The 21,923-nt window shown below is 46.8% G+C and overlaps 1 protein-coding gene across 2 annotated transcripts in view; it reads right to left on the reverse strand.

The window, feature by feature from the left end:
• Nucleotides 1–372: 372 nt before the first annotated feature.
• POPDC2 (popeye domain cAMP effector 2) overlaps nt 373–21,923 on the reverse strand; it is an 81,598-nt gene continuing 60,047 nt past the window's right edge. Inside the window, exons 3-4 of one of the 2 annotated variants that reach the window (XM_069202988.1) lie at nt 19,728–20,261; nt 373–5,890 (exon numbers count right to left, since the gene is read on the reverse strand). In XM_069202988.1, coding sequence (XP_069059089.1) covers nt 19,773–20,261 — 489 coding nt within the window. In that variant the 3' untranslated portion in view covers nt 373–5,890; nt 19,728–19,772. The remainder of the gene's footprint in view (nt 5,891–19,727; nt 20,262–21,923) is intronic. The other variant, XM_069202989.1, reaches the window with a different exon arrangement.

The following is a 21,923-nucleotide window of genomic DNA, read 5'->3' on the forward strand; positions in this document are numbered from 1 at the left end:
CACTCAGCTGGATCTAGCAGAAACCATTTCAACTGGAGTTTATTCCCTGGGAAAGGTTGTGTCACTTTTCTGTTGTGGAACAAGGTAACACTTATGTACAAGTCCTTGAACCAATGGCAGCACAAAAGAGAAAAATGAGAACAAATCACCTTCCTGCTCAGGATGGAGGTAAGTGACAAATGCATTATTTAAAACTTTTCCGCTTGACAAAATCAGTATTTATCTGCCCGGCGTGACATGCGACAGAGTTCCTGAACACCAAGGTTTTCACTGAGATGGTCTGTGGGTCAAATACATTGAGAAGAAACACTGATGTTCATTTCTAACAAGATGTCGCCGTATAAAGTACTGAAAATATGGTCCTTCTGAGAGTATAGTTAGCAAGACATGTTTATTGACTATTGTTACTTTATCACAAGGATGCAAGGAGCATTTGATCACTTTTTCATAAACATTTTGCTCACATTTCTAATACTGTTAGTGTGTAAACCAAGAAAGAACACTTTTTAAATTCATCAAAACACCCCAAAAAAGCCAACCTGGTAGCCCCATCCGTCACTCCTGGTTGTTCCTTCAGCACAGCACACTTTTCAAAGGTTACCCTTTAATTCGGGCATTTATGGTCCATAGCTGGTTGATTTCCATGAGGCATCCCCTTGGCCACATTGGCATCCATTTGTCCAGCTGTGTACCTGTTCATCCCTGCTAAGCATCACATCTGGTCCACCGAAAGCCAAATCTTTTGCTGTATACCTCTTGCCCCCTGATGGACAAGCCATCAGGTCCTTTAGGAGCTATTAATCTAGTTGCCCACCTGTTTGACCCTCACTAGATAATCTTCTGGTCCACTGGAAGCTCTTTCTTTGATTCCCTCAGGGCATCACGCATGTCCATCAGAAGCCCTTTCCTAGCTGTGTACTTCTTCATCCCTACAAGGCATCATGTCAGCTCCCTCAGAAGCCCTTTCCTAGATTTGTACCTCTTAAGCCCCGCTAGATGTCATGCCAGCTCCCTCAGGAGCCCTTTCCTAGCGGAGTATTTCTTGATCCCCACAAGGCATCATGTCAGGTTCCTTAGAAGCCCTTTCCTACCTGTGTACCTCTTGATCCCTACAAGGCATCATGTAGGGTCCCTCAGAAGCCCTTTCCTAGCTGTGTGCCTCTTGATCCCTACAAGGCATCATGTCAGGTCCCTCAGAAGCCCTTTCCTAGCTGTGTACCTCTTCATCCCTACAAGGCATCATGCCAGTTCCCTCAGACGTCCTTTGCTAGCTGTGCACCTCTGATCCTCACAAGGCATCATGTCAGGTCCCTCAGAAGTCCTTTCATAACTGTGTACCTCTTAAGCCCCACTAGATGTCATGCCAGGTCCCTCAGGAGCCCTTTCCTTGCGGAGTATTTTTTGATCCCCACAAGGCATTATGTCAGGACCCTCAGAAGTCCTTTCCTAACTGTGTACCTCTTAAGCCCCGCTAGATGTCATGGCAGGTCCCCCAGGAGCCCTTTCCTTGCTAAAGGCTCGCGACTAGTTTTCCCCTGATACATATCTCATCACATGGTACACGGCAGTAGAAGGCTGACATACTTTAAAGGCTCAGATAACAGGAGGATACGTGCTGTCTGGTTCTTTTCCGTCTCTTTTCCAAGAAGTCTTTAAGTGATCACAAAACCTGTGATTCAAGCAACTGCACAACATTCTGTGACAACAATTCCACCCCACAGGGAAATAGTTGAGACACAGAAAAGTCCAGACAGAGGGTGCCTACTCAGAGAAAGACCAGTCCACCAGTTACCGTCTTCTTTCTTTGGCGTGACGGCCAACTATTGCTGACTCACTCCTATTGAAGAGGACAGCCAATGGACAGTGCTAGTAGTTCCAGCCTTACAAAACAGTTCTACAATTTGTAAAATGAACGGGAGATGGGTGTGGACAAACAAGATTATTTCTACTATTCAAAAATAGGAGCGCATAAAGACGACAAGATGGCCAATAAGAAGAGCACAGACACGCTCAAGGTGATGGTCCTTTGGGGGGTAAGCCAACAAGACACAAACAGCACAGAGCAGTTTATTCACTTTACAATGGCCAGGGCTGCTCTGATCTTTTTTAATAGAAATATCTATTCAAGAACCATCTCCATGCTAACAACACTGAAAAGGAACAAGCCCCTCTTCTATGGGCTGAATCCTGGCTTGATCACAACATTTACCAGCTAATCAATGGTAGGCTGTGTTAGTAAACAAAGGATACCTCAACACCAGCTGAAAGACAAAGTGGCGTGTTAGTATGTGAATGACTCTTTCGCACCAGCTAATGGACAGTAGTGTATTAGTAAATGAAGATACCTACACACCAGATAATTCACACAACATTGTGCTAGTAAATGAAAGGTATCTAGACAGAATATCGAAAACACAAATATCACTGGACAGAATATTGTGTCAAAAATATTGAAGACAAAAATATTATGAAGTTAAGTTTCGATAGGTAAGTAAAGTTTTACTATATATAACTCCACATATACATACCTTGACAATATATTTTTCTTCAAGGTACATAGATGTGGAGTTAGGAATAGTACATCTATTTGCACTTACCTTCTTGATATTTTGGTCCTCAATATTTCTGACATGAGATTCTGTCCACACAATATTTGTGTTTCCAATATTCTGTCAGTGATCCATGAAGACTGCCACCTTACACATTGGACACAATGCCCTCCTGATCACACATGATCCTGCCCCCTGATGTTGCTGGACTTCTCAGCTGTCTAGTCGACCATCCAACTCTTATCCACACCCTAGAGTCCTTAATGGGGTTCATTGGTAATGTCCTTCACTAATTCTCCTCTTGGCTTTCCAATCAGCGAGGGCTCCTCCCCTATCACCTGTGGAGTTCCCCGGGAGGTCCATAAAGATCCCTGTTATGTTCTCCCTCTACGTGGACCCCCTAGGACTCTGCTCCCTGATATCAGCATCAGGATTTAATAACATGAAGATGATGCACAATTTAATTGAAAGTCTCCTCTGCTTCAGACATTCAGCGCCTGAAACACTGCCTGCACCTGGATGTCCAGAAACTACCTGAAGTTCAACCAGGACATAATTCCTGTTATATGCTAAGAAGACGCAAGAGGTAGTACAAACCCTACACACTACCATGAGCCTTGATGGCTTTGAACCCAGATTTCACTGAATGCCAAGTCACCTGGATTCCCCCTAGACACCAACCTCACCCTCAAGGAACAAATTACCAAAAAACAAAGATGGCCTGGTACCAGCTCCTTCTTCTAAGGAAAATGAGCGTTTCTTCCAGAAAGCAACTTCAGAGCTGCTGACCAAGCTCTTGTGGACTTGAATCTGAATGTGGTAATGCCCTGCTCCATGGCCTTCCAGGCTCCACACTGGCTCCTCTTAAGAGCATCCTGCATGCTGCAGCACATCTCATCTGGTGTCTGAAGAACTATGACCACGTTATCCTCAACCTTATGGAACTTCCTTGGCTCCCCTTGCCAACCTGCACCATCTTCAAAACCAGCGGCACCATTTACAAAACCATCACGACCAGCACCCGCTTATCTTGTAGACAAGGTCACCATCTCTGGTGACTCTTGGCACACCCACAGCCAGGACACCATCAGACTATAGACTGAGAAGTGCAAAAAGAAGGAAACACAAGGCAGCAGGCCTTTTCCATCTGTGCACCCAGAATCTCAATAGCCTCATATCAATCAGGACCACCTCAAGGCTGCTCCAATTTAGGTAAGAGCTGATCACCACATAACCATGAATTAATCATCCACAAACTAGCTGCCTCGCCTATCACTTGTTGACTGTATCTTTGCCTTCAGTATGTACAGCACCACACTGCTTTTGGCTAGGTTTGTATTATAGAAATACCACATACATACATACACACATACATACATGCATATGTACATACATACATACATACGTACGTACATTGGAGGATGTCACCAAACCACCTAATCAACGCAACATTCAGCTTATTTTCAATGTCTCTGTGTTTTTGGCTTTCTCTCCAAGTCTTCACACAAACCTCTTGAATTACATCTTCTAAAACATTGTGAACTCAAACCCCTTTTTTGGACACCAGTTGGCACATCTATCAATCTGGCACATCGCAAACCTTGCACTTTGGGCTTAGAAAATGGAGGCCCTGTTGTAACATAGCTGCTTTGCACATTGTCCTATGTTCTAAATTCATATTTATATTATGCTTTGTTTCTTGTCAAATGTTCTTATGTGACTAAGTTATGTTATACTACTTTGTTTGATGTTGTTTATTGTTGTTGCCTGTCATTTACACAACTTCTTCATGTTGTTGGCCTTTTTGAGTCAGTCAAGCAACAATGATTGTTTTGTTGTTTCTGTACTGGTGAGCCACGTGTGGGTCTTGCAACTGCCCCCCCCCCTTTAAAGTAAAGTCAGTGGATACCCTACTCCTCAGTTATGGATTAAACCTGAGTCTGGCGGTTACCTTTATGGTGTTAATAGGTGTCTCAGCTGAAGGATGATCTCTGCTGTTTGTGTGTTTCCCAGTCTGAGTGGCAGCCAATGGGTGTTGGGTGTATTGAGTCTCACAACACTTCTGTGAATGTAGTTGGTAAGGTGTGTGCTCAGGAGATATGGATTTCGTGCTGATGTCCGTGTACTGTGTCTGTCTCTCTTGATGCTTGATGGGTCCATTAGAACAGCAACGTCTACTGTTTGGGACTGTTTTACTGCTGGAACGACATGAGTAGCTTAGTAAATTACACACATGTAAGGGAAGTTGGTGGAATGTGTTCTCTAAACTTATGGGTTTCTGTTAGATGTGCCTAGTATTTGTGCATGTGTATTTGTCACTGGTGTCCAGAACCTCTGAGGGACTGTGTCCTGTGCCATGAGACCTCAGCAGGTTAAACCATGCTTTCTCCACTCTTCATACTCCTGAAAACTCATCACCCAAAACAGACCCAGCTTTACTCCAAACCATAGAGCACAGCATGTTAAACCCAACTAGGCAGAGACTTCAGACCCAGCCCGGGGCTTAGTGAATCTCCAAAGTACCAGTGTCCCTCGACAGGAGGGTAGAGCGATGCTCTTTGGGAGTTTTAATCATATGCCAAGACCTTTTTCTGTAAAGAGAAGTGTACAATGTCTGCTTAATGCCCTTCCCCACCACCCCCACCCCAACTGAACAACAGATGGATCCAGAATTTTAACAGATCATTCCTCATCATTGGTCAGAACAAGGATCTCACTGGTGTTTTAAATCCTGTTGTTGACTGTGGCATGGATTGTGTGTTGTAGACTGTCCCACTCCCATAATCACAACCATCATTGTGCCTGAAAATCATTTGATTAAAGAGCTCCAGCACTTGTCACTGAGTCATTAAAACAGCCTCAGTGACTGTCTGCCTCTTTGATCACACATGTTGGGTGTTTGCCTCAAGGGACACGTCATCACAGATCACAGCAACACATCACATAAGTCACGTTAAGTTTTGATGCTTACTTCCTGGTCACAGACCTAAGCATGTTGATAAAATCCATATTTCTTACATACTTTGGTGTCCAGGCCAGAGGTAAATTTGAATAAGTGGCAGGAAGCAGCCCTCCAGTCGCCCCATCTCTGAAGCTTGTGTCTCTTTGGTCTGAACCTCAGGAAAAAGTTTTTGTGTTTTTAAGTCAATGTCATTCAGCTCCTGGTTGATAGTGAACACACACGTAGAGTCACACGTGTATCGTGCAGGGGTGCATTGCGTGCAGAACACACGTTCAGTGATCATCAGGTGGCTCCTAAAGTTCTGGAGTTCTCGTGGGAGCCAAAGGGGCTCGAGACATGGCCAGGATTCGGGGGTGGCTCCTCAGGAGGCCTTCGCAAGCTGTAAGAAACAGAGAGGAATTGTTATCAAAAGGCGACAATGACCTCAGCAGTTGCAGACATGCGTTAGTGACAATAACAGGACTCATGTTAAGCCGCCTTGAGAGACCTGGACCATCTTCTGTTTGCACAGGAATGGGCCACTTCTCACAAGTGAGCCACACAGACATGAATAAACCATGGCAGAGCCTGAGAAACGACAGGTTTATTACATTAGACATCATTGGACAAGTGAATCGTCGCTGCACACTTCTGTTGTAGAGCCTTGTTCCATCTGTGAGTAGCTTCTAACGTTTGTAGTTTATTTGAATTTGTGCACTGTGTTACCTGCATGTGTATAGGTCTCTTGTTAAAGGAGTAGCTATCTATAACACAGGAGAGAGCTACTGCTGCTATGTAGTCAGAAACAGCTCACAGGTAGAATGTCACTAGTATGGGTTTCATTAGGCACAATAAACAACATAAACATTTCAGTGTGTAATGTATGCATTTCACTATGTGGTATATGCATTTAACTATATGGTTGATGCATTTCACTTTATGGAATATGAACAAAGTCCCTTACAGACAAAAAGCTGTGTGCCATTTTCTTTTCTTGAGGGCTGTTGGACAATGAGATACGATTGCAGCCTGTGAATAGGTTTACCACACGGACATAAAAATGGCAGTGTTCCTGGGTTATGCTTCCTCAAGGGAGAGAAGGTGACCCCTAGCCCTGGTCAGTAAAAGAAGGATTTATGTGTTTCCAAGCCATTATAAGTGCTATTAAAGAGACACCCTGATCTTGCCAAATCACCCTCAGTCTCAGCTCCGGGGACTCACGAGGCTGTATGGGCCAATGAGACACTGGTTGGAATACATCTAAGCTTTAAGTACATCTCTGGAGGTGCACTTATCATCATATTAAGGATGTGTGTATACTGGCATCAGACTGGTGGAGAGAAGCAGCAGGGATGGAAATTGGGAAACTCCAGGATAGTGACACAGACATTGCCCAAGTGCCAGGGGCAGCTGGACGAAAGCAAACTGGTCACAGCTAAATGCCACCAAAAGTGACACTCTAATTATTGAAGGTGAGAACAAGCCAGGAACCCTTAATTTTGGATAACGTCTAGGGGTTACTGCCTTGCTCGTCTCACAATTATTGGACTACACCAGGGAGGATTGGTCAATTGAAAAGCAGAAGTAGGTTATTCAACGGTCATGCATTACCCAACAGACCGACCAGAGCCAGCATCACAATAATGTGAGCCACTCTCTGATTGGTGCAGGAAGCCATCCAATAGATGACTTCCATGTAGACACCAGCAATAAAAGGTGCATTGTTCACACTGAGCAGCGTGTAGTAGTTACTTATGCAAAATCCTACGTAACGTGTGATAGCTCTCATTCTATAGCAGTTGAACCTCGTGTTCTGGCTCTCAGCAGAACTGGGGAGCCCTAGTAATAAAGACACCAAAGTGACTATTCACTAAGGTAAATTCACATGTGAGTAAATCTACACCTATACATTTACTCTTACACTTTGCAATGAATTTACTACTTTTGTCTAGTGTCCATTTCGGGGTGTAAATTTATGTAACCCCTGAAGTGGAGTGGAGCCACATTTACAAATGTAAATTTACTGCTAGTACCTTTCCACATGTAGGCGGAGTTCACCATAGGACATTAAACTTTAAGAAGGTATGGATATTTTCATGCTAAATATTAATGTAAATTACTTTCCAATATTTATTTTTTAAATGTAGTATAAAATTAAAATGTTAAAATGCTACGGCACTATTAACCTAATTCTGAAATATTGATTTAATTAGTTTAAAATTGACTTTATTAAAGATTTATCAAAAAACACCTAAATTCAATATTTATGTTTATTTATTATGTACTACAAATTTCAAAATGTTAAGTATAGAATCAACTTAGATTTAGTTATATATTTTAAAAGAATGAAGTTAGATTTATTTTTAAATAGAAAAAGGTTTTAAAACACTTTATTGAAAATAATACTTATTGGTTATTTATATAATAATTTTTAATAGTAATTTAGATGTGTATATATTTTTATACATTCATTTATTTTAACGTTATTTCCTATGGGGTTCTATTTTAAGTACCTGCCTCCATTATTTTTCATTGGACAGTGTTGTAGTGCCAGTGGTCACTCGTGTGTGGTGCTGGACTCACTCCAGGTCTGAGCTGGAGCCCATTTACAACAGTTTGAGTGTTTGTTGGCTGTAGTAACTTTAGAAGAGCATTTTGTGAATAGCAATGAGATTATTGTTTTGAGGGTGGGTGTCTGTCCCTCCATAAACCCCTCCCATTTAGTAGTAAGTATTCTCCAATTTCCAGCCACTCTCCCTGGCCTTTCCCATAGTTACTACTATGTAGTAAACGTACTCGGGCATGGAGTTCCCCATAGAAAAGATATGAGAGTTCAAGGTGAAGATTTACACTTGTAGGTGTATGAAGTGCATTTTGTTGTGAGTGAGTGGTACTACTACAGGACTACTCTACGCACCAAAAAAATGCAGTTTCTGAATCAGGACCAAAGACGTTTTTGAGCCACAACTGGCAATCTTGAGAAAGTTTCAATAAGTTTTGAACATTGCATATTTGCCTGATATTTTCAGATCCCATTGGAGATTTCTCATGTTTTTGCCTGCCTCCTAGATACTATTTTCTAGTGAAATTCATGTTATTTGATTCTACTCTTTCTACACTCTGTGATGTATTTTATTTATGTTTGAACTGTATTGTTTTATGTTCTCCTGAGAGGAGACTTATGGGTTCTTCTTCTCTACCCCTCCCTGTAGAGAAGCCATCATTAGGAGATACCTGGAGTGGTTCCCCTAAAGGGCGACTACCCTGGGCCATTCCCACGTGCTGGATCTGCAGACTCCGGACCACAAATTCTGGGTGCAGGGACACTCGGCCATACCCTTGTGCGGTGCTTCAGAGGCCGCAAATGATCTCCTGCAGATGTCCCCCCAGCTCTCTCTTCACATCTACCCCGCTACCTGCATGAAGCATCACCAGACAGCCAAACACGTGGATTGTACCCAGTATTCCCAGGCCAGCATGTTATTCCTCCTTCTGAGGGAAATAATTTACAATCCCCATACTTTGGTGCGGGGATAACAGCCCGGAGTCAGTCACATCCTAACATTTTAGAGGGTGAAAGTGGGAGATTTAAAAACTAATAATCAGGAAAGCATATTTCTACCATTCACTTCTATTGAATGAGACTTAGGGACTCATCATGAGTTTGGCAGAGGAGATAACACAGTCACAAACATGGCAGATATCCCATCCCCTGTATTACAAGTTCCATTATATCCTATGGAACATGTGATACGCGGACTGGATATCCATCACGTTTGTGACAGAGTAATCCCCTCTGCCAAACTCGTAATGAGGCCCTCAATTTCAGGCGGGAGAAAGATCGTGAACCTCCCGCCTGAATCAGTCTATTGGCATGTATGCTGTGGGACGGAGTGGCAGGCATTGACAAATACTGCACACAGTTCTGCTGGAAGAAAACACCAGGTTCACAACTGATGCTAGTGGGCCCAGGCCAGTGCTTGGAGCTGGCACGAGTACCTCGCAAGGCCTTTGGTTGCCCCACGGGCCATGGTGGTTATTCAGCAGTTATGAGGGGGCAGCGACTACTCAGAAGGGAAGGGAGGACATGGAGGGCCAAGAAGAGGCAGGAGAGAGAGAGCTTGTCCCAGTGAGTCTCTCTGATATAACCAACTTAGATGCAGACCAAGATGGTGACAGGCTGTCATCAGGGCACAAGTCCTAAAAAAAGAAGTGGGGGGACTAACCAAGTTAGGCAGCATGCAAGTGACATCATGGCACATGATATCACAGTGCGTGACTTTGCACGTGGTATCACAGGATATGGCATCACAACCTATGACCTCACAGGAAGTGACATCACAAGAAGTGAGATCAGATCTTATGACCTCACACATATGGTTAGCAGGTCTAGCATGAGTTCATTTGAGTGCATTACAATAGTTACCAAATGAGATTTTGCATATGGGTTGTACCAAAAAAGTGATGAAATGCCGCTGCAAAATCTGTGCCTCAATTTATACATTTATTTTTTAAAACCCAGCCACAAAGAAACTGGCAAGAAGGGGAAAATGGCAGTAAATCTGTTCCTCTTTATTGGTTGCAAAGTCTGCATTTTAAAATATCTTATGGATTAAGGACCCGGCTGCAGAGATCTTTGTGTGCCCAGTAAATCTCAGGGAATAATAATAATCGTAAAATAGCTCTGGAGGTTAACGCATTTGCTGGAGAGATCTGTGTCTTGCCTGGTCCCAGTTTTGAATCAAAGTATCATAGAGGGTTAAAGTGTCTCCTGCAAAGCAAATCATGCAACACACAGATGACAGATTTTCATTTTATGTAAATGAGTAAGTGGGTTACTGCTTTTAACACAGAGATCCTTTTGTTACTTTCAGTTCATAAATTGTAATCCTAATATAGCGCAGTGAGCTATGGAGGACATGTGACTCCCACACCTCGTAACCCTCAGTGTCTTCTGTAACACACCCTGCAGACTGATGTACACACATATCATTTATTGTCAATGTGTACATGTGGTGTAAAGCGCACTGACACCCCTCATTGGGATGAGTAGCGCTCTAGCGCTATAAAATAAATGAAACAAAAAAGTGATATTTAACTTGTTATTTGTGTAAATTCAGGGACACTCTAACACATCTGACACTCTAACACATCTGACAGTCTAACACATCTGACACTCTTACAATGCATGCATATCTCTTATACACAGGGACTGAACAAAGTCAGAAGCAGCCTCTCTTCGCTACTTGTGAAGTGATAAGAAGCGGTGAGCCTTTGTTTCCCTCCATTGTATTTACACCTAGTTGTGAGGCTTCAAAGAGCTCCTAGCCAGGCTACTCCAGCAACAGGAGGCCTGATGGCCCCCTAAATTCAGCTCCTGTTTTGGGCCACGCTGGAATTTAAAATAACAAACCCCCCTCCCTGCCTGCGTCTTGCTGCTTGGAACAAAAGCCAATAACGTGCCGGTGCTGCTGAGTGTGTCCTGATGCCTTTTATAATGGGATGAGTTCAGTACATTTCTGTGAGGCTTACTTTCTTGGCAGGATGGACGGTGTCCACAGTGTGGGTACACGCCATCTACTCACGTGTGCCCTGGACTTGTGTCCTGGTCGTCATGTACCACCTGGGAGGTGTGGACTGTTCTGAACATACATTTATTTTATAGCCTTAAGACCTCCAAGCCAATTGGATGGACTCCCTTTCTTTTACTCTCCGGATGCCAGGACTTGATTAATCCATGGTAGAGGGCCAGATTAGAGTTTGGTGAAGGGGATTACTCCATCAGAAACGTGACTGATATCCCATCTGCCGTATTCCAATTCCATTATACCCTATGATGCTTGTAATATGGCGGATGGGATATCAGTCATATTTGTGGCAGAGTAAGCCGTCCGCCAAACTCTAAATGAGGCCCAGAGTTTCTTCCCTGTGGTGCACGTGTCCTTCTCAGGTCACGTGTCTTCTACAAATGATCCCCTGTCTGCTTCCCCCTGTAAGGGGTGCAGACCTCAAGACCTCGCAAATCACCCAGAGAATCCCTCACTGGCCACTAGAGGACGCACTGGTGGGTGCCACACCTTCCTGACATCATCCTTAGGTGGATTGTGATTTACTGGACGTTATACAAACATGTTGCGCATGCAGAATACCAGGGCCATGGCGAGCATCGTGAGCAGAGCAACATCAAAACAACGTCAGGAAAAGAGAAATACAAGCAGAAGTAAAACTAGTGATGGGTACCAGCAGAATCAATGCTAAGGACAAGGCTTGAGAGATTAGAAATCAGGAATCCTGGCACCCTAGCCAGGCCTGGTGGGAGTTAGCTGCAGTCAGTATCTGGGCACCAGGCTCACCCCGTGGAGAAAGAGGCAGGCGCAGGTGACACCCGTAGAGGGCCCCTATGCAGTGGTGGATGCTCCCTCTGCTGGAGACTGTGAGCATCTCTCTCTCCTGGTGACTGAATTGGGACTGGTGAGCTAACTGTAAACCTTCAAGAGCCCATGATAGGGCACCTTTTCTGATGCTTGCAATGTTGTACCTGTTCTGTGTGTGAGGGAAGCTTGCACTGCTGTTGCATGTTCTCAACCTGTTCTGCTATATGGGGGAAGCATGCATTGCTGCATGTGATGTATCTGATCCGTGTAAGGAAGCATGCATTACTCCTGACCACGTGAAGCACATATTTTTAGGTGTTACCCAAATGTAAAAAAACTTTTCAGCTCAGAAAAACCCTATTGACTCTGGGAATGCTAGTTACATTTCCAGATGTATGGCTTTCACACCTTTCCTAAAGATTCTGAAGGTTTTTTCTGCAGTTATTTCTGATCCTCATGAGGCACACTAAAGATCTGGTACTCCTTGCAGCTCAGGAGTACTCTGAGTACCTTGGATGTCTTTCCTCAGGGGTCCCTTCCCTGAGGTCCCAGCTCTGGCAGCCGGTCAGAATACCACTGACATTACAACTGAGGGTGTCTAGGGTGGTTGCACAGGTGAGCCGTGTATGGCAGTAATATCAGGGTCTCCACATGTTTTATAAATGGGCTCACTACTTCTCGATAGTTTGTACATTTTGTAAGGGTGGTCACCACTTCTTGTTACTTCGCATCTTTTGTAAGGGGCTCAAAACTTTGTGTTACTTCACACATTTTGAGAGAAACTTACCACTTACATATTTCGAGAGGGGGCTCACTACTTGTTACTAGGAACATTTTGAGAGGCGGGCTCATTACTTCCTGTTACTTTGCAGATTTAGTAAGGGCCTCATCACTTCTTGTTACTTCTCAAATTTTGAGAAGGGGTTCAGTACTTTTTGTTACTTCTCACATTTATTAGAGGACTAACTTCTTCTTGTTACTTTGCACATTTTGGAAGGGGCTCATCACGTCTTGTTACTTTGCACTTTTTGTAAGAAGGGTCATCACTTTTTGTTACTTCTCACATTTTGTAAGGGGAATTATCACTTCTTGTTACTTCTCACATTTTGTAAGGGGCATTGTCTCTCCTTGTTACTTCTCACATTTTGTAAGGGGCATTGTCTCTTCGTGTTACTTCTCACATTTTGTAAGGGGCATTATCTCTTCTTGTTACTTCTCACATTTTGTAAGGGGCAGTATCTCTTCTTGCTACTTCTCACATTTTGTAAGGGGCATTGTCTCTTCTTGTTACTTCTCACATTTTGTGAGGGGGCATTATCACTTCTTGTTACTTCTCACATTTTGTAAGGGGCATTGTCTCTTCTTGTTACTTCTCACATTTTGTAAGAGCCATTATCTCTTCTTGATACTTCTCACATTTTGTAAGGGGCATTGTCTCTTCTTGTTACTTCTCACATTTTGTAAGGGGCATTGTCTCTTCTTGTTACTTCTCCCATTTTGTAAGGGGCGTTATCACTTCTTGTTACTTCTCACATTTTGGAAGGGGCATTGTCTCTTCTTGTTACTTCTCACAGTTTGTAAGGGGCATTATCTCTTCTTGTTACTTCTTACATTTTGTAAGGGGCATTGTCTCTTCTTGTTACTTCTCACATTTTGTAAGGGGAATTGTCTCTTTTTTTTACTTCTCACATTTTGTAAGGGGCATTGTCTCTTCTTGTTACTTCTCACATTTTGTAAGGGGCATTGTCTCTTCTTGTTACTTCTCACATTTTGTAAGGGGCATTATCTCTTCTTGTTTCTTCTCACATTTTGTAAGGGGCATTGTCTCTTCTTGTTAGTTCTCACATTTTGTGAGGGGGCGTTATCACTTCTTGCTACTTCTCACATTTTGTAAGGGGCATTATCACTTCTTGTTACTTGTCACATTTTGTAAAGGGCATTGTCTCTTCTTGTTACTTCTCACATTTTGTAAGGGGCATTATCACTTCTTGTTACTTCTCACATTTATTAGAGGAATTACTTCTTCTTGTTACTTTGCACATTTTGTAAGGGGCTCACAACTTCTTGTGACTTTGCACTTTTTGTAAGGGGCTCACAACTTCTTGTGACTTTGCACATTTTGTAAGGGGCTCACAACTTCTTGTGACTTTGCACATTTTGTAAGGGGCTCACCACTTCTTGTGACTTTGCACATTTTGTAAGGGGCTCACCACGTCTTGTTACTTTGTGCTTTTTGTAAGGGGGGTTATCACTTTTTGTTACTTCACACATTTTGGAAGAAAGCTAACTATTCCTTGTTACTTCGTATATTTTGTAAGGGGCTCTCCACTGCTTGTTACTTCACACATTTTGGAAGGGGGCTCATGGCATTTTTTTACTTTGCACATTTTGACGGGGGTTTACCACTTCTTGTTACTTCGCACAATCTGTAAGGGCGGCTTATCACGTATTGTTACTTTGCACATTTTGAGAAGGGACTTACCACGTCTTATTACTACACACATTTTGTAAGGGGCTCGCTACTTCTTGCTACTTCTCATATTTTGTAAGGGACTCACCATTTCTTGTTACTTTGTACTTTTTGCAAGGGGCTCACCACTGCTTGTTACTTCACAAATTTTGTAAGAGGACTAACTTCTTCTTGTTACTTTGCAAATTTTGTAAGGGGCTCATCACTTCTTGTTACTTGACACATTTTGTAAGAGGACTCACTACTTTTTGTTACTTCGTATGTTTTGTAAGAGGGGCTCACCACTCCTTGTTACTTTGCACATTTTGAGAGGAGGCTCACTACTTGCTACTTCACACATTTTGAGAGGGCGCTTACTACTTGTTACATCTCACAGTTTGTAAGGAGGCTCACTACTTCTTGTTACTTAGCGCATTTAGTAAGAGGGCTCAAGGCATCTTTTTACTTTGCACATTTTGAGAGGGGGCTCACTACTTCTCGTTACTTCACACATTTTAAGGGGCTCACCACTTCTTGTTACTTCACACATTTTAAGGGGGGCTCACTACTTCTAGTTACTTTGGACATTTTAAGGAGGCTCACCACTTCTTGTTACTTCACACATTTTAAGGGGAGGCTCACTACTTCTAGTTACTTTGGACATTTTAAGGGGGCTCACCACTTCTTGTTACTTCACACATTTTAAGGGGGGGGGTCACTACTTCTAGTTACTTTGGACATTTTAAGGGGGCTCACTACTTCTTGTTACTTCACACATTTTAAGGGGGGTCACTACTTCTCGTTACTTTGCACATTTTGGCAGCTTTAATTTGCCCTCATGAATTTGACTCCACCCACTGCTTCAGTGAGAGGAGACATGTAAGTCGACACTTTTGATTAACTTTACACTTGAATGTTTTTAATAGTCCAGAGTAGTAAAGTTACTCTAAAGTGTAAAAATAGATTACAAGTGTAAATTACTCACACGTGTAAGCTACCTTTATGAATAGCAACAAAAGTATCTTACAAGTTTCAGTAACTGGGAGAAGGGCAACCCCCGTAGGACCACAGATAGTCAGTACCATATGTTGGGCCACACTGAGGTACGGCCACTGTGCCAAAGCCCTTCTCTGAGACTTATTCACTATGGACACATCCAGGAGTTGGTAGCAGCAGCTGTTATCGTAAAACCGATCGAGGCTACTGGGTCACTTGGGAAGTAAACTGGTCACCGAGGTGTCTCTCTGAGAGTGAGAGGATGGAGTCATGGGGGGCAAAGGGCAGATGAAGGCACTGATGTGGAAGCAATAATCATTGGAAATAAGCTTTGTTTAGGGCGTTGGGCAGAGTTTAAGCCTGGGGGTCCGGATGGGCAGAGTTTAAGCCTGGGGGGCGGATGGGCAGAGTTTAAGCCTGGGGGTCCGGATGGGCAGAGTTTAAGCCTGGGGGTCCGGATGGGCAGAGTTTAAGTCTGGGGGGCGGGATGGGCAGAGTTTAAGCCTGGGGGGCGGATGGGCAGAGTTTAAGCCTGTGGGGTGGAAGGGCAGAGTTTAAGTCTGGGGGGCGGATGGGCAGAGTTTAAGCCTGGGGGGGGGTTGGGGGGCCGGATGGGCAGAGTTTAAGCCTGGGGGGCCGGATGGGCAGAGTTTAAGCCTGGGGGCCGGAGGGCAGAGTTTAAGCCTGGGGGGGGGGTTTGGGGGGCCGGATGGGCAGAGTTTAAGCCTGGGGGGCCGGATGGGCAGAGTTTAAGCCTGGGGGGCGGATGGGCAGAGTTTAAGCCTGGGGGGTGGAAGGGCAGAGTTTAAGTCTGGGGGGCGGATGGGCAGAGTTTAAGCCGGGGGGGGGGGTTGGGGGGCCGGATGGGCAGAGTTTAAGCCTGAGGGGCCGGATGGGCAGAGTTTAAGCCTGGGGGGCCTGATGGGCAGAGTTTAAGCCTGGGGGCCGGAGGGCAGAGTTTAAGCCTGGGTGCCGGATGGGCAGAGTTTAAGCCTGGGGGGCCGGAGGGCAGAGTTTAAGCCTGGGGGGCCGGATGGACAGAGTTTAAGCCTGGGGGGCGGATGGGCAGAGTTTAAGCCTGGGGGGCGGATGGGCAGAGTTTAAGGCTGGGGGGCGGGATGGGCAGAGTTTAAGCCTGGGGGGCGGATGGGCAGAGTTTAAGCCTGTGGGGTGGAAGGGCAGAGTTTAAGTCTGGGGGGCGGATGGGCAGAGTTTAAGCCTGGGGGGGGTTGGGGGGCCGGATGGGCAGAGTTTAAGCCTGGGGGGCCGGATGGGCAGAGTTTAAGCCTGGGGGCCGGAGGGCAGAGTTTAAGCCTGGGGGGGGGGGTTGGGGGGCCGGATGGGCAGAGTTTAAGCCTGGGGGGCCGGATGGGCAGAGTTTAAGCCTGGGGGGCGGATGGGCAGAGTTTAAGCCTGGGGGGTGGAAGGGCAGAGTTTAAGTCTGGGGGGCGGATGGGCAGAGTTTAAGCCTGGGGGGGGGGGGGTTGGGGGGCCGGATGGGCAGAGTTTAAGCCTGAGGGGCCGGATGGGCAGAGTTTAAGCCTGGGGGGCCGGATGGGCAGAGTTTAAGCCTGGGGGCCGGAGGGCAGAGTTTAAGCCTGGGTGCCGGATGGGCAGAGTTTAAGCCTGGGGGGCCGGAGGGCAGAGTTTAAGCCTGGGGGCCGGAGGGCAGAGTTTAAGCCTGGGGGGGGGGTATGGGGGGCCGGATGGGCAGAGTTTAAGCCTGGGGGGCCGGATGGGCAGAGTTTAAGCCTGGGGGGCGGATGGGCAGAGTTTAAGCCTGGGGGGTGGAAGGGCAGAGTTTAAGTCTGGGGGGCGGATGGGCAGAGTTTAAGCCTGGGGGGGGGGGGTTGGGGGGCCGGATGGGCAGAGTTTAAGCCTGGGGGGGGGTTGGGGGGCCGGATGGGCAGAGTTTAAGCCTGGGGGGCCGGATGGGCAGAGTTTAAGCCTGGGGGGCGGATGGGCAGAGTTTAAGCCTGGGGGGTGGAAGGGCAGAGTTTAAGTCTGGGGGGCGGATGGGCAGAGTTTAAGCCTGGGGGGGGGGGTTGGGGGGCCGGATGGGCAGAGTTTAAGCCTGAGGGGCCGGATGGGCAGAGTTTAAGCCTGGGGGGCCGGATGGGCAGAGTTTAAGCCTGGGGGCCGGAGGGCAGAGTTTAAGCCTGGGTGCCGGATGGGCAGAGTTTAAGCCTGGGGGGCCGGAGGGCAGAGTTTAAGCCTGGGGGGCCGGATGGACAGAGTTTAAGGCTGGGGGCCGAATGGGCAGAGTTTAAGCCTGTGGGGTGGAAGGGCAGAGTTTAAGTCTGGGGGGCGGATGGGCAGAGTTTAAGCCTGTGGGGTGGAAGGGCAGAGTTTAAGTCTGGGGGGCGGATGGGCAGAGTTTAAGCCTGGGGGGGGGTTGGGGGGCCGGATGGGCAGAGTTTAAGCCTGGGGGGCCGGATGGGCAGAGTTTAAGCCTGGGGGCCGGAGGGCAGAGTTTAAGCCTGGGGGGGGGGGGTTGGGGGGCCGGATGGGCAGAGTTTAAGCCTGGGGGCCAGGGGGCTCTTAGGTGGTAAATAGATGGGTAAGAGTCAGTCTTTGACTTTACTTTCTCCCAGCAAAGCTCAGCTGGTAGATGAAAGGGCTCTGCTGCAACTTACCTAAGGTGTCCATTTCACATAAGGTCATAGCTCCTTCTTTGCTTTCGGAAAAGAACTATTTGAACGGGATTCTTTGGGTTGCTGAGTAGTGTTAGTTTGAAATTGAAGTTGACAAAGTGTTAGGAGCTCTAACCTGCTGGGACCGAGCTGCTAACCAGGCTCTCTTTTGGTTTAGACAGGAGCTGGGTCTGCTCTCTACCACAGGTGACCTCTGGGGTTAACCCACAAAGGCCACAGCTCCCAGGGGGAAATCCTGAAAGAACTTCTGTGGAGAGATCCACACCTCTTCAGTCTTTACAACAATCCTCTTTGTAACTCTGGTGTCATCCAGCAAACAGGGAAGAGAGTGTCAGTGCTCACCACCGTGGACTCAGTGCGTAGAAGGAGGTTTGCTACAGTGAAGATCATTCGCAACAGCTGTAAAAGCCGAGTAGGGTGGTGTGAAGCATGCAGCGGAGAGCTGAGATCCCCTGAAGTGATGAGAGTGACAATGGAGACCGTCCAGAGACATGCATGAGACGTCTGGGAGACAAGTGTGGGAACTAAGAGGAGGGTATGTGAGGCCAGGTGTGAAGCCGTCACAGGAAGACATCAGGGTTCCATGTGAATACTACATGCGCCAAGATACTTTCTAATAGGCCTGGGTGGAGTTCACAGACTTCCACGCTGCGGTATTCCGTGGAATTGATTAAAAACTCTGTGGAATTCCGCAGAGGCAGAGTTCTGTGAGCTGCAGAGTCCTGAATGCGCCCAATCTCGGAAGCGCTAAGCACAGACCGTCCCTGCTTAACGCTTCCGAGATCGGGCACATTTAGGAGAAGTCCGTAGGCAGTGAAAGCTGCCATTTCAGGCCTCTTGTGCACCGGCCTGCCTGGGCCTCTTGCGCACCGGCCTGCCTGGGCCTCTTGCGCACCGGCCTGCCTGGGCCTCTTGCGCACCGACCTGCCTGGGCCTCTTGCGCACCGGCCTGCCTGGGCCTCTTGCGCACCAGCTGCCTGGGCCTCTTGCACACCGGCCTGCCTGGGCCTCTTGCGCACCGGCCTGCCTGGGCCTCTTGCGCACCGGCCTGCTCCGTATGCAGTAACCCTTATGGACGACTGGGAGTCACGGCTTCTACATACTCCCAGTGATGGACAGTCCAAGCAAGGACAACAGCCAATATCCAGCCTTCTTTCAGACCCAGAAGCCAGTTACCTATTTAGAAAAAAGTATTAGAGTTTTGTGCTGCAGTGTCCGCCATTGAGCAGAACTGGAATATGGAAGAAGCAGGTTTGATCCAGCGATGAGTCTTCTATGTCTAATGTCCTAAAAAATCCCACATTTCCCAACAAATCTTTGAGCTTTCCAGCCCTGTTCATTGAGCTGGGATCACTCGATGGAGACTTTCTACGTAATTAAGGTATTTGCAGGAGGAAACACTCTTGCAACTAGGTGCTATTAGGAGGCGAAGACTGTGAATTTGTGGATATCAGCGGCATGCACCGGGTTAGAAGAAGGCCTCCTTTGAGATACTCAGAGTAACCCTCTGTGGTCCTCAAGGCTATGGGTGAATATCCAGCAGAACTTGCTTTGTTGTGCATTGAGTGCAATGGATAGAGTTATTCTGTGACATTCACATTAAGCATACAAAATGGGGCAAGTTTTCTAAGGGGGGACCCCACCTGCCATGCTCACCCCACACTTCAAGCTGAGCTCATGCTACAAGCGTGCCAGAAGCTGACACCTCTGCAGGTCCAAGCATGTTAGCTTCAAAGCCGACCTTCTCATGCACTGTGTACTTACACGGGGTTCCTATACCAGCTGAGGCGGGACGTGCTTACCAGACCCTCACTTCATATACTCTCTCTCGCTCACATAGTCCATAAAAGACCCTGATATTTCAGCAAAATCTTCCAGAGCTAGGCTTGTGGTATCCTCACCCAGCACATCTTGGTCGGGCCAGGACGCCCTGGCGTAGGAGGCGGGCTGGGGAACGTGAGGTGGAGGAGGGGCACCCTTCTGGAGCGGTGGCGGCATCTGCTGGTGGAAGGGAGGCGGCTGCAACATTTCATTTGACCCGCTGGAGTCCTTCTCCAACTCTGCCTCCAAGGAAGATGAAGGGCCCAGGACATGGTAGAGGCTGGGCAGACGGATGTCGAAGCGGAGGCCAAACTTGGTGAAGAGCTTGTCGTTTAGCGCATAGAGCTTCTGGGAGATGTCGAAGCCTAGATGGACAGAAAAGAGGCGGGCAATGTACTTCTCATTGGCCAACAGGAGGTAGAGCTTCTTCCTGGGCCAGCTGATGTAGCAGCAGTCGGTCTCTGCAGTGAGGGTGACCTGCAGGAGCGAGTAAAGTACAATTATTTCAAGAGTAAAATGATCACAAGGTGTCTCATAATGCATTGTCAACAAGGGGTTCAATCTCCTTCAGATATGATTCAACATGACAGGGAGCAGTGAAGGTTTTCCACACCGGCCTGAGATTGTGCATCGCAAGCCGACCTTGGGGACAACATCTCTGGAGAGTGAAACTGAGGCTCAGATCCCAGGGATACTGAATAATTGGGGTTTGTGGTGAGCCTTCCAGTAAGGGTGCAACTTAAAGCCAGATCTTATGGTCTCTCAGGTGAATGGGTCATAGCTCTATTGGTGACACGTGGGGCTTGAAACTCATTTCATGGACCACTGAAGAAGTTACAGAGAGCACTTGCTCTCAGCTACAGATGACATACGTGTGGATTGAAACTGGTGAACTACTTAGATGCCCTCTAATCCTTAACTAAACACATTAAGTATCCAGCACTGTTAGAAATGGGTTTCTGGTTGGCTAGGGTGTGCACCTAAGCCAGGCAAAACCCACCCACTCTAGTCAGGGCAAGGGAGTTACACACCCAAGATAACCCCTGCTCACCCCCTTGCTTGGCACGAGCAGTCAGGCCTAACCCGGAGGCAATGTGTAAAGCGTTTGCACAACACACAGAACACACGTGACGCACTATCCCCACCGCAAAAAAAACATAACAACAAGTTATATAAAAATAAACTGTATTGTACACAATGTAATTATAAGACCAAACACATGTCATTAATATACTGCTACTCAGCAGTTGTCAGAATGTTACACAATAGTTACTCTGCAGAACCAGCAGTAGTAACACATGACACAGGGTACTTATTGTTCTGCAACAAGCAGTGGTCAGGAATCACGTTACTAAATAAAGGCACTTGTCACAGCAATATAATAAACACCCATATCAGGAACATTATAAAACGTATGGCAAGTCAAGAAAACATATCAGCATGTCATGCCCGTAATAGGAACATCAGCACATATATGTAGCACATCATAAAACTAGACAGGTTAACATATAAATCCATAACATCCTTACTGGGAGCATAAGAAGTAGGTATGTCCTTTAAAAGTACCTGGTTCATGATGAAAAGGCACTCCCAGTGCCAAGAAGCATACGAGGGGGCCCACAATGCTCCTCTGCGCAAAATGGGGGGCCAAAGGCTGATGTAAGGGGGAAGGGTGGCACACACCCCCTCCTGCTCTAATATCGGGCCACTCCTGGGGCCCACAATCTCTTCGGAGCCCTCCTCGGGCCACAACTGGCTCTCCAGAGGGGTGGGTCAAAGCACCAAAAACCAACCCGTGGCCCAATGAGGGGACCTGCCAGTGCAGGGGGCCTCCGGTAAGGCTTCCGCCCTGCCCGCAGGCATCAGGGAGAACAGGGGGAGGGTTGCAGCTCCGCTCTCCTCTCAGGGGCTTCAGTAACTGCGTGCGCCTCCTAAATGCGGCCCCCCACCAATTCCTCAGTGGGGCTCGGCTCAGCAGCCTGCAACTGCGTCATCGTGGTCTGACTGTTATTGGAGAGCCATGGCTGCGCTCTCCTCTTCGGGCCACGCTGTAGCAGTGAAAACACCCAAAGGAGGTGTCTGTTGGTGTCCTGGGGTACTTGCTTCCGCGCTTGTCACCCCGGGGGAACTATCAGGAGC

The sequence above is a fragment of the Pleurodeles waltl genome, chromosome 8 (genome assembly GCF_031143425.1).
Source record: "Pleurodeles waltl isolate 20211129_DDA chromosome 8, aPleWal1.hap1.20221129, whole genome shotgun sequence".
Lineage (NCBI taxonomy): Eukaryota > Metazoa > Chordata > Amphibia > Caudata > Salamandridae > Pleurodeles > Pleurodeles waltl.